Source organism: Prunus dulcis, chromosome 5 (assembly GCF_902201215.1).
Source record: "Prunus dulcis chromosome 5, ALMONDv2, whole genome shotgun sequence".
In the NCBI taxonomy this organism is placed as follows: Eukaryota; Viridiplantae; Streptophyta; class Magnoliopsida; order Rosales; family Rosaceae; genus Prunus; species Prunus dulcis.
The window spans coordinates 16140969-16155503 of NC_047654.1; the positions used below are offsets into that span (position 1 = coordinate 16140969).

A 14535-nucleotide genomic window follows, 5' to 3' on the forward strand; every position below is an offset into this window, starting at 1 on the left:
TTGTGTTTTTGAAGTTTAAGATATTACCTTTGTGAGGCATTTGTTATTTCTAATAATTACTCCAGGGTCAGATTCTGGGAACTAAGAAATTATATCAATGATGGTTTAAATTGATGGCTCTGGGATTCCTTCTTCTATATTAAGTTTAGCACTTGAGAAATTCGTCTGAAATGATGGAGGAGTGTATAAATTGTATCGGTTCATTTTGTACCTGATAAAGCTTCGGGATTATTGGGCATCAGCTTTCTCTTCTTCGATGCCATTGTTTGGGGCTCAAAGAGCATTGTTTTTGTATGAAAATAATGTCTTTCTATAATTGCTGGGTCGAGTTGTCATGTTTGGTTCCATGAATTCATGTTCATGATTCTACATGATGAAGAAACTGTCTTAGATTCTTTGTATATTGGTTGATATGAAAGAACAAGGTTATATCTAACCATGTCATCGAGGTGCCTTATTGTGAAAGTTACATTATCACGAAGCCATGTGTGTAATATTTCTCAATGTGTGTAATGTTTCCCAAATGAGATTTTTGTGCTATCTGTCGTACTCAACTTGGGGTTTACGATTAGGGTTTTGATCGAGACCTAGGATCAGTAGGTCTTTACCATTTGGTTTAACAAGTGCTGTGTTGTTGAACTAGGAGCTCTGGTTGCCCAAGAAAGGACTTGTTTTTGACAGCCAAAGTACCATTATATACATTTCAACCTTGTGGGGCGGTTATATTCTTATGACCTTCCAATCGGTGGATTTGGTACAGCAAAGATTGACATTTCAACACAAAGTCTAATCCTTTGATATTTAAAAAATAATAAAATAAAACCGTCCAATCCTAATAATTCTCCTTGTGAAATACAAATCTTGTAGAGGTCTTGGTGGAAAATTTGGTACACATTTTCTCCAACTCTTTTGCTACGGCTGATGGACCACAGTAGAAAACCCCTGTCCAAGAAACCCAAAATTTTCAACGTCTTTTTCCCTTTGATATGGCTGTTGCCCTACTTGCACCGCTACAAAGTTATAACGTACTAATCTTTTATGCTGAGAATTTATTTGTATCTTACCAATCCGTGCTTCTCTATGCCTATGTGCCAATTTTGAGAAGATGCTGATCCAGTTTGGTCGGGCAAAATGCGTACGTACCTGAAAATTCCATCAGATTTATTATTTATATTTAACAACCAAATACTTTTCTCTTTTTTTTTTTTTTCTTTTTTTTTCAGCTTTTCTTTATGTGTATATCAGCAAAGACAGAAATGATTTCCCAGGTAAACCATTCCATTTGGTTGGAACACTCTTACCACCACAAGAGGGATAGAAAGAGAGGGTTGTATGATAGACGTTTAAGCCTGCAGATTGCTTTAACTAAGTATGCAGGCCAAGGCATTGTAGTGCACTACTTACCGGAGTCCGGGAGACAAAGTCTATACCATTTTTGGCATGATGCAAAGCCTGTATAGCGCTTATTAGAACCGAGCGTGCATCGCCCTCTTGATACACACAAGTTAAGAAATTGTGCATCTCTACAACAGACTGAAGGATGATGATCACCAAAAGTAATGAGAATGCAGTGAAAAATGGTTTGCAGGAAAAAAAATTATGATTAAAGTTAACCTTTGGCTTGTACCTGCTTTTGGTTTGAGTTTGATATTTCCTTCGTGATGTCTCTAAACCAGTCAAAAGAGCTCTGTTCTCTTGTAACCCAATAAAGATAGGCTTTTAGTGGAGCCTTTCTTAAGCTGCCTTCTCTGCAACCAGTCTATTTTAAAAATACCCCCATCCCCCATCAGAAGGATTTGTTAGTTGTCTCAAATGAAACACAAAGTATAACAAATTAACCAAGCCAAGAAACTCTTACATGATGACAATGTGATTTTTCGGCACCATTGACAACATCTTTGAGGATGCTAATGAAAGGTGTAAAACCTATGCCTAGACCAATTAGAACAACAATGTCATACTTGACATGGTCTTGAGAGGCAGCACCATAGGGCCCATCAATGTGTACTTTGGGATAGCCCTTAACTCCAGATAATGTTGCCTGTAAAAGTTCAAAAGGAAAATTCCCTGTAATGCATAAGCTTTTTCCAAATTTTGATAAACTCTTTCTATTCAATTTTCCCAATTTTTACCTCTTGGAAGAGACTGTATATTTGATAACTCCAGTCTCCAGCAGTTCTAATATGCACACTTAGGTAGTCGTCTTCTGGTCCAGAAGTCAAGGAAAACGGGTGCCTGAGTCAACGAACAAAGAAGCGAAAGAAACAGAATTCAAAATCCATAGGCATCAAAGTAAATTTTAGTTAATTACATGCAGGACTCTAGAACAGATAAATGCTATAGTTTAAATGTACCATTCAAATGGTGAAATTTGAGGGCATTGAATGAATATGTACATGCCACTCAGGTACTTAAACCCTTCTGGTTTATTCAATTGGAGGGACAAAACTTTTCCTGGATAAATACTTGCCTGCACAATTGTAACACAAAAAGAAGTAAACAAAGGGTTGAATTTAATTCCCAACCAACTGCCATTGCAACAATTGCAGATTGATGAATTTTCAAGGTACTTCCTTCAGATTAACAAGGTTAATGGTAGTATTGGCCTTTACCTTCAAAATTTCCACCTCATAAAATCCTGATCGTATGGCTCGAAATACTCGTTCTCCGGTATATAATAGAACTGGAATGGCAATATACATCCATGTCTGCTTAAGAAAATTCTTAACATTAAAACTCTATATAAAGGTAAAATTCTAAATACATGAGGACAAAATGAAGTTCAGTTTAAAGGCTTACTGTTTTTTCAGTTACATTGTCTGTAAGGAAGAGGAACATAGAGTGAAGAATGAGCAATGCATATACAGCAATGAACAAGTGGTGTGAATACCAAAAGGTATTATAGCCTGTGACATTCCGAACAGACCTTGGCAGAGAAAGCGGTTGGCGGCGTGGCCATTTTGTTGCAAGTGAAAATGCTATCATCATGAGTACTACCATAACAATCCCTGTTGCCACCTCCTTTGTAGCCAATATTTCAAAGTATGATGGTTGGTGATACCCGAATCTGGCAGCTATTGTTTGCCAGAAGATTAAACGATCCGAATCACTAATTCTTGGCAAGTCACAAGCAAGGTGAGCACCACCATGCAGGATAACTCCTACTACTATCCCTCCTGCAATCATCTGCACAAAATTCAACACAAAATGTAGACATGCTTGTTAGTAAAGTAGAGTGCTATATAGGACAAAATTTTCAAGTTTTTGAGGCTGGTTTTCCATTGGCTCCAAAACTAAAAGCTTGAAATATTTGTTTTAAGGTGGTCGTTATGAGTGTGGAGCAAGTGTTCTACCACTAGAGCTAGGCTAGCTATCAGTCAAACTACCTTGTGGAAGTTAATGTTGTCATTAAATGGAATAATTGAGTTGATCGAACGGTTCTTGCGAAGCCATGTAATTGTATTACGACAAACAGGGAGGAGAATTAGAGCCATGTTGAATTTCAGGGTTTCAGCAGCACCTTTAGCAGTGGACAGGCAGTACCCCATTACTTGAAAAGCTGCTCTATGGCGATATTGTATAAATTTCCAAGTGAATAGTGCAGTACATATGATCAACCACAACAAAACTATCCATGCACGTCGCCAATATGATCGAAATAAAACTTCGTTCTTAGACCTTGGCTCTTCACATAGGTCAAAACTGTAATATGGACGTCTGATTGACAAGTGATTTGTTGAAAAGGAGCCCTTTGATAAGCTCATTTTGATGAGAGTCTCAAATTGATTGAGCTGCAAGTTAATGGCGAACATTAGAAAGTCAATAAAATGTTCTTGAACATGATTTAACATGTTACAAATCTGCAGAATTAGATGCTATTCATTTCTCAAAGAGGGTCATATCTTTATTTTTGTTTTTGAGAGAATGAATTTCCATGTTTGAATGTTACCTCTATATATCCCTGGTTTTCAATGTCAAGATGTTCCATGACTAAAGCAGCATAGTCTTCTGCTTCCTCATGGGTCAATGATAACTTATTTGTAGAAGCACTTAGTATAATGGTCTGCAAAAGTGCCCAAATTCCAAGCAAACCAATAACCATGAGCACAAAATTAATGCTATCTAAGTAATAATGCAAGTTTTATAGACCTTACGCAGTTACCTGCTTAAGATCTTTCTTAGTTATTCTTCCGTCCATGTTTTTGTCACACCTGAAAAGAATTACAAACTTAGAGAAAAATTCAATTCCAAAAGAAGGTAATTTTCTTGATGTAAACAATTGTAACAAGGCTTAAGCTAAGCATCTTATTGAATTATAATGAGGATTATTACAAGTCAAAGTAAATCCGTATCCTCGAATTGAAGCAAGGATCAGTCATACGACACCAGTAACTATGCAGTTCGTCTTTCAGCATATCAACATTCCGATCCCTTGTTCCCCTTAGAGCCCTTAATAGCTCATTAGCAAACTCTGGCGTCTGTTGCATGCCTGCCAAATATGAACCAAAGTATATTATCAAAGAAGGAGCTAATATATTTTTAAAGATGTAGATGTGTGTAAGAGCCAAAGGTAATTATATGACAGAAGAACAAAACTTTCAAGCTACTGCTACCGTTGTAAATAACAACCACAGTAATTAATCTAAAAAGAAGAACAAAAACAGTAGAGGCCAACAAAGCCGCCCACCAAGAGAATAAAACTAATGCACACAGGGCAAGCCAAAGACACAAAGAAGTCAGAGAAAAAAACAAATACATTCTGCAAAAACAATCACATTCTGCAGAAAACAAGCTACCAAAAAAGCGAAAAAAAGAAGACATGTTCTGCAGAAAATAAACAGAACCAAGCCAAAAGTTAAAATGAATAAAATATTGATGGGAATCGTTAATTCTATTTGCTAAACTTTAAAATATGTAATATGATAAACTTAATCAAGTGTAGGCTTGCTCACCTATACACAGACCAAAATCAGACCATTTTATAACCGGTTCAACTCCGTTTCCGGTCAATGCAAGCCGGTCAAACCGCTCCTCTACACCCTTCCACTCCATCCCCCCGTTGCCCATGGTACCAACAAATCTCAGCCATTGAGTTTTAGTAGCTGAACCCGCTGTGGATGCCTCCCCACCATTCTCTGCCATATAATACTGCCGGTTCAGTGCATCTTGAAGTGGTTCTGTTTTATCACCATGAGGTTCAGTCCAAACCGGAAAGAAAGACAGAGGAACAACGCTAGCATTGCAAGAAGACGAAGTAGATGAAGATGGTGAGAGAGCTGAAACAGAGGGTTGGTGAGGGGTTTGGAGCTGCGTATGTGCCTCCATTTTTGGTGATCAAAGTTTTTGTAAGGGAAGAAAGAAATGTGGTTGGTTGTGATGTGGGAGTTTATTTAAAACAAGATTGATGGGTTTTCTAGAATGCAGAGTGCTTATAACTTGTTGAAAAGAATGCATGTTTTAAGGATGAAGAAGAAAAGAGTGGCAGCATTTAATTTGATTTGTTTGAGAGATACAAACTATAGCTAGCTTATGGGCTTTCTTGTTCACTTGGTTTCTTGGATTTGGGTGGTTAAGAAAATTAAGTAAGAGAGGTTTTGTTAGTGGCTGAAAAATTAGGAGCAGAAAGGAAATGAGAGCAGGTAGACTAATGAAAAGGTTGTGGAGAGAGAGAGAGAGAGAGAGAGAGAGAGAGAGAGAGAGAAGAGAGTTAAATTTCCCACCAGCCTAAACCAAATACATCTCAGAATGAAATGAATCTCACCATGCAAGAAAGGGATTTGGAGAATAATTGGTTATAAAAGTCACATTGAGCTAGCAGCTCCCAATTGCTCCATTAATTTGGACTTTGTGCATTGCATGCCTAGCTATGACTTATATATATTCTGTGGACAAAAGACAAAGGGTGTGCAGGTCATAAGACTTACAGTTATTTAATTGTGCACCCAACCACATCATGACCTTGAAGCAAAAGGGCAAGTGAGAAGTAGGCAAATGATTGGCCACAGTTCTTCATCAACTCAACTTTATGCAGTTAGGTACAATTCTACCTCTTTGCAGAATTAAGCAACATCAAGTTCAAATTCCCACTTCAACCAGCCAAATGGGATTTGCTAAATTTGGCCATTGATCTAAGATTCAATGTATTTACAGAAAGAAAGAAAAAAAACATAGAAAAGAATGTTCAGAAAGCAAATTATCTCAAATGTCATTTGGGTTGGCATGCATTTCACCCCAAAATTAGTTCATACAGAAGAAAATAAACACAATTAGCCTGACTATTTGGACAGCTAATCAATCAGATCATGCATACAAGTCATGCTAGATTAGCAACTGATCCAAAACATAATTGTAGTTTGTTCATTCAAAAATTCTCTTTTGGCCAGATGATCTTAGAGCCTAAACACACCTAACGCCCTTAGGAAAAAAAAAAAAAAAAAAAAAGAGCATAGGGTGAAGCATGTATGCGTTTTTCTTTTTGGTCAAAGCATGTATGCATTTCTATATATATATATGGGTATTTACCATATAATTATACCACATTTTAATACCATCTCACATGGCAGTTGAGGTGGACATCCAACTCATCAAAATTATATTAGTTTTTTTTTTTTTTTTTTTTTTTACACATCAATTTCTTATTATTTTAAAAAAACCTAACCCAACTGGATTAGAGACTCTTCAGTTTTCACGTAGTCAGGCTGATACATGAACCAATTTGTAAATGCAAAGGAACCAACTTACCAGGTCGTGGAAAAATCAACTCAACCCAATAACAAGGATAAGATATAATCACAAACGCAGCTCGCTACTAGTGAATGTGAATTAACTAAACAAATTCATAAAGGATTGATATTTAAAGATTAACATTATTTATAATAATGTCTGATCAATCACACCACCAGGTAAGATCGAGAGACAAACGAGTCTCTCAGTCCACTACAGCCAGATTTTGATACTGTGGGCCAGAGATGGCTGCTTCCATGACATGGTGCGGGCCAACTTCCCCATCGTTATCCAAGAAGGACTTGAACAAATTATTGGAGAAGCCACCCAGCGTGGCCACCCCTGGTCGCCGACGACAAGGCACGGACGCCGTCCCGTAGTGGTCTAGCTGCCAAAACACAATCTGTGGCACTGCATCACCGTACCCTTTCTCCTTAAAATTGCTTTGTATTGCGTCATAATCCGACTTCCAGCAACCATCACCTTTCCTTTCCATGGCTCTTCACCCAGTTGAGACACCAGCACAGCCAAACCCGCAGACACATCCTTGAAGAGTCCACTCGAGACGTTGCACGCAACCAAGCAGTTGCTGAACTTGCCCTGCTTTAAGTAGACCTCCTCCACCATTGCCTTCCACTGAAGCTCAGCCGCTTGTCCGACATCCCCATCATTCACATAGCCTATGATCTCATGTGGAAGCAGAGCATCGGCCTCAAGCTCAATCTTGGAGGCTTTCAAGTCCTCCAAATACTTTTTAATCGGGCAGCCCCCTGCTTGAGAGCCCTCAGAACTCAAGAACTCTGCCAAGGGCACCAGCACCTCCTTACTCAGCCGATCTCGGACTCTGTCCGTGTAATGTGCCTCCTGAAGCCCTTGGGATTCTATCGGAAAAACCTTCATCGCAATGCTTTCACACAGCAGCGTGGCACGGTCGAGGGAGGAGCCGACAGGAGGGCATGCGAAGGCAGCTGAGCTTAGTATCTCCTCCTGCTGCTTCTCCAAGTTTTGAATATCTTCCCTTAAGTAGTCCGCGAATATATCCGAAACCCGGTCGTGTAGGAACCGATAATCCGAGTTGCTGTTATTCATGGCGATGGTATTATTATTGTCTTTCTTACTGAGGCGGTAGAGAATCTCGACGAGGTCATCCATAGTCCCGACTGACTTGGAAAACTCGGAGACGATAGTGTCGGCGTTGCAGGCTAAAGTCTTGGGGTGGTTGTGGTGGAGCCAAATCGCCTTCCTGTAAAACGCTTGTAAATAGTATTTTCCGAGATCATAATCGTCGTCTCGGAGGTTGCAGATGAGCTTGAGTGTGGTTAGGGAGTCGTGGGACGAGGCCAGCTGCAGCAGTTGGTCGAGATATTTGTATGGGGCTCGGGTGTTTGGTAAGACGCGAAAATAGAGATCAAGGCAGGGGTTGCCGGTTGGAAACACTGCGGCGGAGAGCGGATGTTTGGGGAGGAGGAGGAGGAGCAACATCAGTTGTATAAGAAGCCACTAGTCTTCTTGATTTTTTTTGCTGGAACACTAGTCTTGTTGTTATCAACTGCGAAACTATAGTTTTGTCGATAGGGCAGCCGTCTCCTCTCCTATACACGCAGGATAACAGGTACAAACCTATTGGTATCCCTCTGACCCGTATTAAATAATGAGGGGAAGGCTGCTGGGCTGGCCTGAGCTGGGCCCGATTGGTATCCAAATCAAAATTAAAGGACATTGACAGCATGGGCCAAATTCATGCAGAGAGTGACATTAAGGTCCTCAGGCTTTGACCAACAAAAAAAATATGCTTAGGTGACCCCTTGGCTGGCTGGTGTGCGACCCCAAGGCGCACACGGCGCACATCAGGTGACGAAAGACCTGAACGAGTCTGTCCACTTAGGGGTTTGGAGTGTGCATGTGCCTCCATTTTTGTTGATCAAAGTTTTCGTAAGGGAAGAAAGAGAGAGAGAAAAGAGTTAAATTTCCCACTAGCCTAAACCAAATACATCTCAGAATGAAATGATTCTCACCATGCAAGAAAGGGATTTGTGCTAACCATGGTAGTAGAGACAGAGGAAGAAAAGAGTTTACTGGAAGTTTCTAAGAGCAGATGAGAAAACTGAATGATATTTCTTACTTAATCGTTGTACAGTACAGTATATATATGTACATTTACTTAGTCTCTTTGCTTAATGAGTAAGTAACCGTGCTAACAGCTGACAGCTAAGCAAACCAACCTCCTAACTATTCTAACAGCTCTAACCAACTCTAACCATTGGGTAAACACCCCCCCCTCAATCTCAGTTAGGGTGCCTAAACTGAGATTTCTACAATGCTTAACAAATATTGGACTATGAAGCCCCTTAGTAAGAATATCTGCAACCTGATCATCAGTAGGAATGTATTGAACTAAGAAGTCCTTGCGTTGTATACGTTCTCGAACAAAACGGAAGTCGACATCCAAATGTTTGATACGAGAATGGAACACAGGATTAGAACTGAGAGCTAACGCAGACATGTTATCACAAAACAACAGTGGAGGTTCTGAGAGAAAGACATGAAGATCTGCAAGTATCTGACGAATCCAAGCTACTTCTGTTGAGGCATTTGCAAGAGCACGGTATTCAGCTTCAGTGGAGCTACGGGAGACAGACCCCTGCTTCTTAGACTGCCATGAAATTGGATTGGAACCCAAGAAGACAACAAAACCTGTGGTTGATCGTCGAGTGGTAATGTTCCCAGCCCAATCTGCATCACTATATGCAGACAAAGAAACTGGAACAGAAGAAGAGTAAGTAAGACCATAGTGCAAAGTCCCTTGAATGTAGCGCAAAATCCTTTTAACCAACTGAAAGTGAACCTCTGTGGGATTGTTCATAAATTGGCAGACAGTATTAACAGAATAGGCAAGGTCTGGTCTTGTAAAAGTTAGGTATTGAAGAGCACCCACTATACTGCGGTATATTGATGGTTCCTTTAAAGGTTCACCATCTGTAGGAAGAACCTGTGTGTGAGGTTTAGAGGGAGTTGGGCAGGACCGACATGATTCCATCCCAGCCTTGACTAAAAGGTCTTTGGCATACTTCTGTTGACTGATAAACAGATCACCATTCGACTTATATGAAATCTGTAAGCCAAGAAAGAAGGCAAGGGGACCCAAGTCCTTGAGATCAAAAATTGAACCAAGATCTGTAATAACCTCTTGAATAACGTGAGAGTTTGAACCTGTGAGAATAATATCATCGACATAGAGCAATAATACAACAATAGCTGAATCTGAAATCTTCACAAACAGACTTGGATCACTATGTGACATTTTGAAACCAAGGGAAGGTAAGTAGCCTGTGAACTTGGCATTCCAGGCCCTTGGAGCTTGTTTCAAACCGTATAAAGACTTCTGTAATTTACACACATATTCAGGATGAGAAGAGTCTTCAAACCCCTGCGGTTGTTTCATGTAAACCTCTTCGTCAAGATCGCCATGGAGAAAGGCGTTCTTGACATCGAGCTGATGCAAAGACCAGCCATTAATAGAAGCCAAACTAAGAATAAGACGAACTGTGGTATGACGTACCACTGGACTGAAAGTTTCATCGTAGTCAAAGCCGGCCTCTTGACTAAACCCCTGTGCCACCAGCCGAGCTTTATAGCGAGAAACTGTCCCATCCGAATTTCTTTTGATCTTGTAAATCCACTTAGAGCCAACAATATTTGTATTTGCAGGGCGAGGTACCAAACACCATGTACCCTGCATGGTTAAGGCAGAAATCTCTTCCTCCATAGCCTTAATCCAGGCAGGAGAGAAAGAAGCCACACGAAAAGTAGAAGGCTCATCAAGAGTAGTAGAATCATGCATAGAAGTAAAGCACTGATAATCCTCGAAAGATTTCTGTTGACACAGACCAGATTTGGACCTGGTAGTCATTGGATGTATGTTCCGAGAAGAAGAGAGACTAGAAGAAGAACTAGAAATGACATGATCAATAGGAGGCATATGCTCCCCTGACGAAACTGGAAAAGAATCCGCTAAAGGCTGAACCGAATAAGAAGAAGCATCTGGAGGAACGAGAGGCATGGTGCAGCAGGAAAAAACTCGCGACGACTGGGAGAGGAGGGGGATGATTGGCATGGGAAACAAGGGTCTCAGATGAAAGGACAAGAGTGGAAGGTAGATTAATGGAAAGAGATGGAGACACAGATGACAAAATATTGGAGTGGAAAGTGCTGGGATGCTTGAAGGGATAAACTAACTCATCATGGATGACATGGCGAGAGATGACAAATCTTTGAGTAGAACAATTATAGCACAAAACCCCCTTATAGCCCATAAGATATCCCATGAACACACAAGCAGCAGTACGAGGTTGCAATTTATGAGAATTGGTCCCTCTTAAGCACGGATAAACAGTAGTCCCAAACACACGCAAATATCCGATATCAGGCAATTTTTGCATAAGCCGAAAATAAGGAGATTTATTGGCAAGAACCTTACTAGGCATCCGATTAATGAGATAAGCTGAATGTGCCATTGCATGAAACCAAAATTTGTCAAGCATAGAAGCTTCAGTCAAGAAAGTAATGGCAGTCTCTACAAAATGCAGATTTTTTCTTTCAGCAAGTCCATTTTGCTGAAGTGTATAAGGGCATGAGATTTGATGAACAATGCCATGAGTAGATAAAAAATCCTAAAACTGATGACTCATATATTCTCCCCCTCCATCACTTTGAAAGTACTTTACTGAGGCCTGAAAATGATTGATAATAAAGGCAAAAAATTTGCGAAACAGAGAGAACACCTCAGATTTGACACAAAGAGGATATAGCCACAAAAAACCAGTATATTCATCAATGAAGCTGACGACATATCGATAACCATCAACTGATTTACAATGTGCAGGCCCCCATACATCACTATGAATCCGTTAGAAAGGAGAAAATGCCTTATCATGCCTTGCAGAGAAAGGTAAATGATGCATTTTACCATTCAAGCAGTAAGAACACATCTGAGATATGGAATCTGAAACTACTGGGAGTTGTGCTTCCCTAAGCATGAGTTGAACAACCTCATTAGTAGGATGACCCAAATGCCTATGCCACAACGAGGAATGAATTTGTTGTCCAAGAAAAGCCATCTTTGGCTGCTTATTGTCTACATGAGTTGAAGAAGGGATAGAGCATGGGATGGGATACAGGCCATGGTCACTCTTGCCGTGGAACAGAACCCTGTTGGTGACTTTGTCCTGTATAGAAAACCCAAATTGATCAAAAATCATACGGCAATTATTATCCCGGCACAAGTGATACACAGACAAAAGATTGGCCGTAAGCTGGGGTATATGAAAAACAGAAGATAAAGATAGAGAGGAAGTTGTAGTGGGAATATGAGCTGAGCCAATATGATCAATGCGCAAACCTTCCCCATTTCCCACTCTGACTTGATCGAAAGAGGTGCAAGGGGAGGCAGAGTCCATGGTTGTCATATGAGGCACCATGTGATGACTTGCCCCACTATCTGCAATCCAGACAGCATCAGGAGAGAAAGAAGCCTGAGCAGTGAGGGAGGCAGGTGGTGGAGAACCTTGATAAACATAGTTGGAGCGATGGTAACAGTCTAGAGCCCCATGGCCCTTTTTGCCACAAATCTGACATTCAATTGTAGAAAAGGACCCGGGAGAAGAGGTATTCGAATTGCGAAAATAGCAATTGACAGCGGTGTGACCGCGCTTGCTGCAGATCTGACACTTAGGAACAACACCACCACCAGACTTAGGAGGACCTTGAAACCTGCCTTGAAAACCACGACCAAAAGGTCTAGAGCTAGAGAATCTGCCTCGGCCACTGAGAGCATGAGAAGAAGACCGACCAAAAGGCTGCGAACTCATATAGGCAGTAGGAGGCATTGAATGAGTTGGAGGATTTGGAAGGAGACCATCACCATGACCAAAACAAGAGAAGGCATGGGAGGAAACAGAAGGAGATGATTGACTTATCATGCCAACCATAGGCGCATGAGAAGAAAGCACACGTGCCTCTGCAGCTTGTTCAGCCGCAAGCAATTGATTGCAAAAGTCTTTGAAGGAAAGTGATGTGTCACGAGCAACCAGGACTATCCTAATCATATCATACTTAGAAGAAAGGCCATTCAACGCTGCAATCATCATATCATCGTTGGACACGGAAACACCAGCCATAGCGAGGTGATCGTGAATGTGCTTGAGGCGAAGCAAGAACTTCTCAATTGACTCAGAGCCTTTCTGTGCAGTCTGAAGCTCGATTTTGAGATGATTGATACGAGCACGAGAGATTGTGGCATATCGATCCGTCAAATTCATCCAGGCACCATGCGCCGTCTTGCAACCAATGACATATTCGAGCGCATCATCAGAAAGCGTGGCGATCAACAAGCTAAGAAGTGCCTTGTCGACCTGCACCCAGTCCTTGTAGGCTGCAGTGAGTGCAGAGGTGACACCTTTCTCATCCAAAATTGCGAATTTCGGAGGAGCAATGTTCGAGCCATCAAAATGGCCAAAGAGATCGTAGCCGTCCAGAACAGACTCAAGTTGATATCGCCACTTCAAGAAGTTATCATCTTTCAACCGGATCGTGATAAGACCAAGAATACCGTCAATCTTGAGATGTGAAGTCGCCATGAAAGCAGGAGAGAGAGAAAGCACAGAAATTGCAGATCGAAGAAATTGAAGAAATTACATAATTTTAGGTGAGACACGAAGAACAAAAACGAAGAAATTGCAGAAATCGCAGAAGCGAGAGGTCGAAGAAAATTGCGAACTCGAAGAAAACGAAGACAGAAACGAATTGCAGAATCAACAAAGGTGAAGGAATGGCAAAATCGCAGACGGTACAGTAGGTGCAGAAATCAGAGGTAAGAAGAAAGGAGAGGGAAGAATAGAGTAGCGGAAGCAAAAGATCAGGCCCCAGAACCACGAAGGGCTCTGATACCATGCTAACCATGGTAGTAGAGACAGAGGAAGAAAAGAGTTTACTGGAAGTTTCTAAGAGCAGATGAGAAAATTGAATGATATTTCTTACTTAATCGTTGTACAGTACAGTATATATATATATATATATATACATTTACTTAGTCTATTTGCTTAATGAGTAAGTAACCGTGCTAACAGCTGACAGCTAAGCAAACCAACCTCCTAACAATTCTAACAGCTCTAACCAACTCTAACCATTGGGTACAACTAAGCAAACCAACCTCCTAACAATTCTAATAGCTCTAACCAACTCTAACCATTGGGTAAACAATTTGGAGAGTGATTGGTTATAAAAGTCACATTGAGCTAGCAGCTCCCAATTGCTCCATTAATTTGGACTTTGTGCATTGCATGCCTACTATGTATTATTCATCCAGGAATGTAAACAAAGTGTATAATTCGAGTTTCTCCTTCAAGTGGGTTCAAAAATTCTAAGAAATTGCGGTTTGAGAATATATATAAGTTTTTGCACCATCTTTTTCTGTGTTTCAAAAGAGTGGAAAGATATGGAATTTTTTCAGATAATTAATTGTCTTTTGAGAGTATGAAAAGCTATCAAAATTGTCTTAGGTGAAAAGAAAAACAAATCATTTTTCCTCTAAACCCTAGACAATGAGCAGTGAGCCTGCTTGCTTACACTCGTTTGAATTTCATTTTCCTGTAAATTAAATTAATTTAAACTATCACTTATACTATAAAAATAAAAATAAAAACTATATATTAGCTGAAAATGTTCAAGAAGATGGAATCACAAGAAAAATTTGGACTGGGTCGACCCATCAACAAACTGGGTAAAGAGTGCAGGGCGAAGCAAAAATAAGGCCCA

At 40.4% G+C, this 14535-nt stretch overlaps 3 protein-coding genes across 6 annotated transcripts in view; 1 reads left to right on the forward strand and 2 right to left on the reverse strand.

Moving 5' to 3' along the window:
* LOC117627044 (ATP synthase subunit gamma, mitochondrial) overlaps positions 1-436 on the forward strand; it is a 15703-nt gene extending 15267 nt beyond the window's left edge. Inside the window, exon 10 of one of the 2 annotated variants that reach the window (XM_034358919.1) lies at positions 21-436. The gene's annotated coding sequence lies outside the window, so the exon portion shown is untranslated. Of the gene's footprint in view, positions 1-14 lie in introns of both variants that reach the window. The other variant, XM_034358921.1, reaches the window with a different exon arrangement.
* Positions 437-702: 266 nt separating this feature from the next.
* On the reverse strand, positions 703-5654 carry LOC117628461 (respiratory burst oxidase homolog protein F-like). 3 transcript variants are annotated; one of them, XM_034360921.1, is made up of 14 exons: positions 4953-5654; positions 4333-4489; positions 4163-4211; positions 3950-4063; positions 3387-3791; positions 2800-3186; positions 2613-2708; positions 2355-2470; positions 2133-2235; positions 1859-2041; positions 1628-1759; positions 1405-1533; positions 1065-1143; positions 703-942 (listed from the first exon to the last, which is right to left on the reverse strand). In XM_034360921.1, exons 1-14 carry the CDS (start codon positions 5323-5325, stop codon positions 833-835), a joined length of 2433 nt encoding a protein of 810 aa, XP_034216812.1. In that variant the 5' UTR covers positions 5326-5654; the 3' UTR covers positions 703-832. The 3 variants fall into 3 exon arrangements, with proteins under 3 accessions (XP_034216812.1, XP_034216813.1, XP_034216814.1); XM_034360923.1 differs by having other exon boundaries at positions 827-942; positions 1431-1533; XM_034360922.1 differs by lacking the exon at positions 1405-1533.
* Positions 5655-7107: 1453 nt separating this feature from the next.
* LOC117629130 lies at positions 7108-8205 on the reverse strand. The gene has a single exon (XM_034361637.1). It carries the CDS (start codon positions 8203-8205, stop codon positions 7108-7110), a length of 1098 nt encoding a protein of 365 aa, XP_034217528.1.
* Between the last annotated feature and the right edge of the window lie 6330 nt (positions 8206-14535).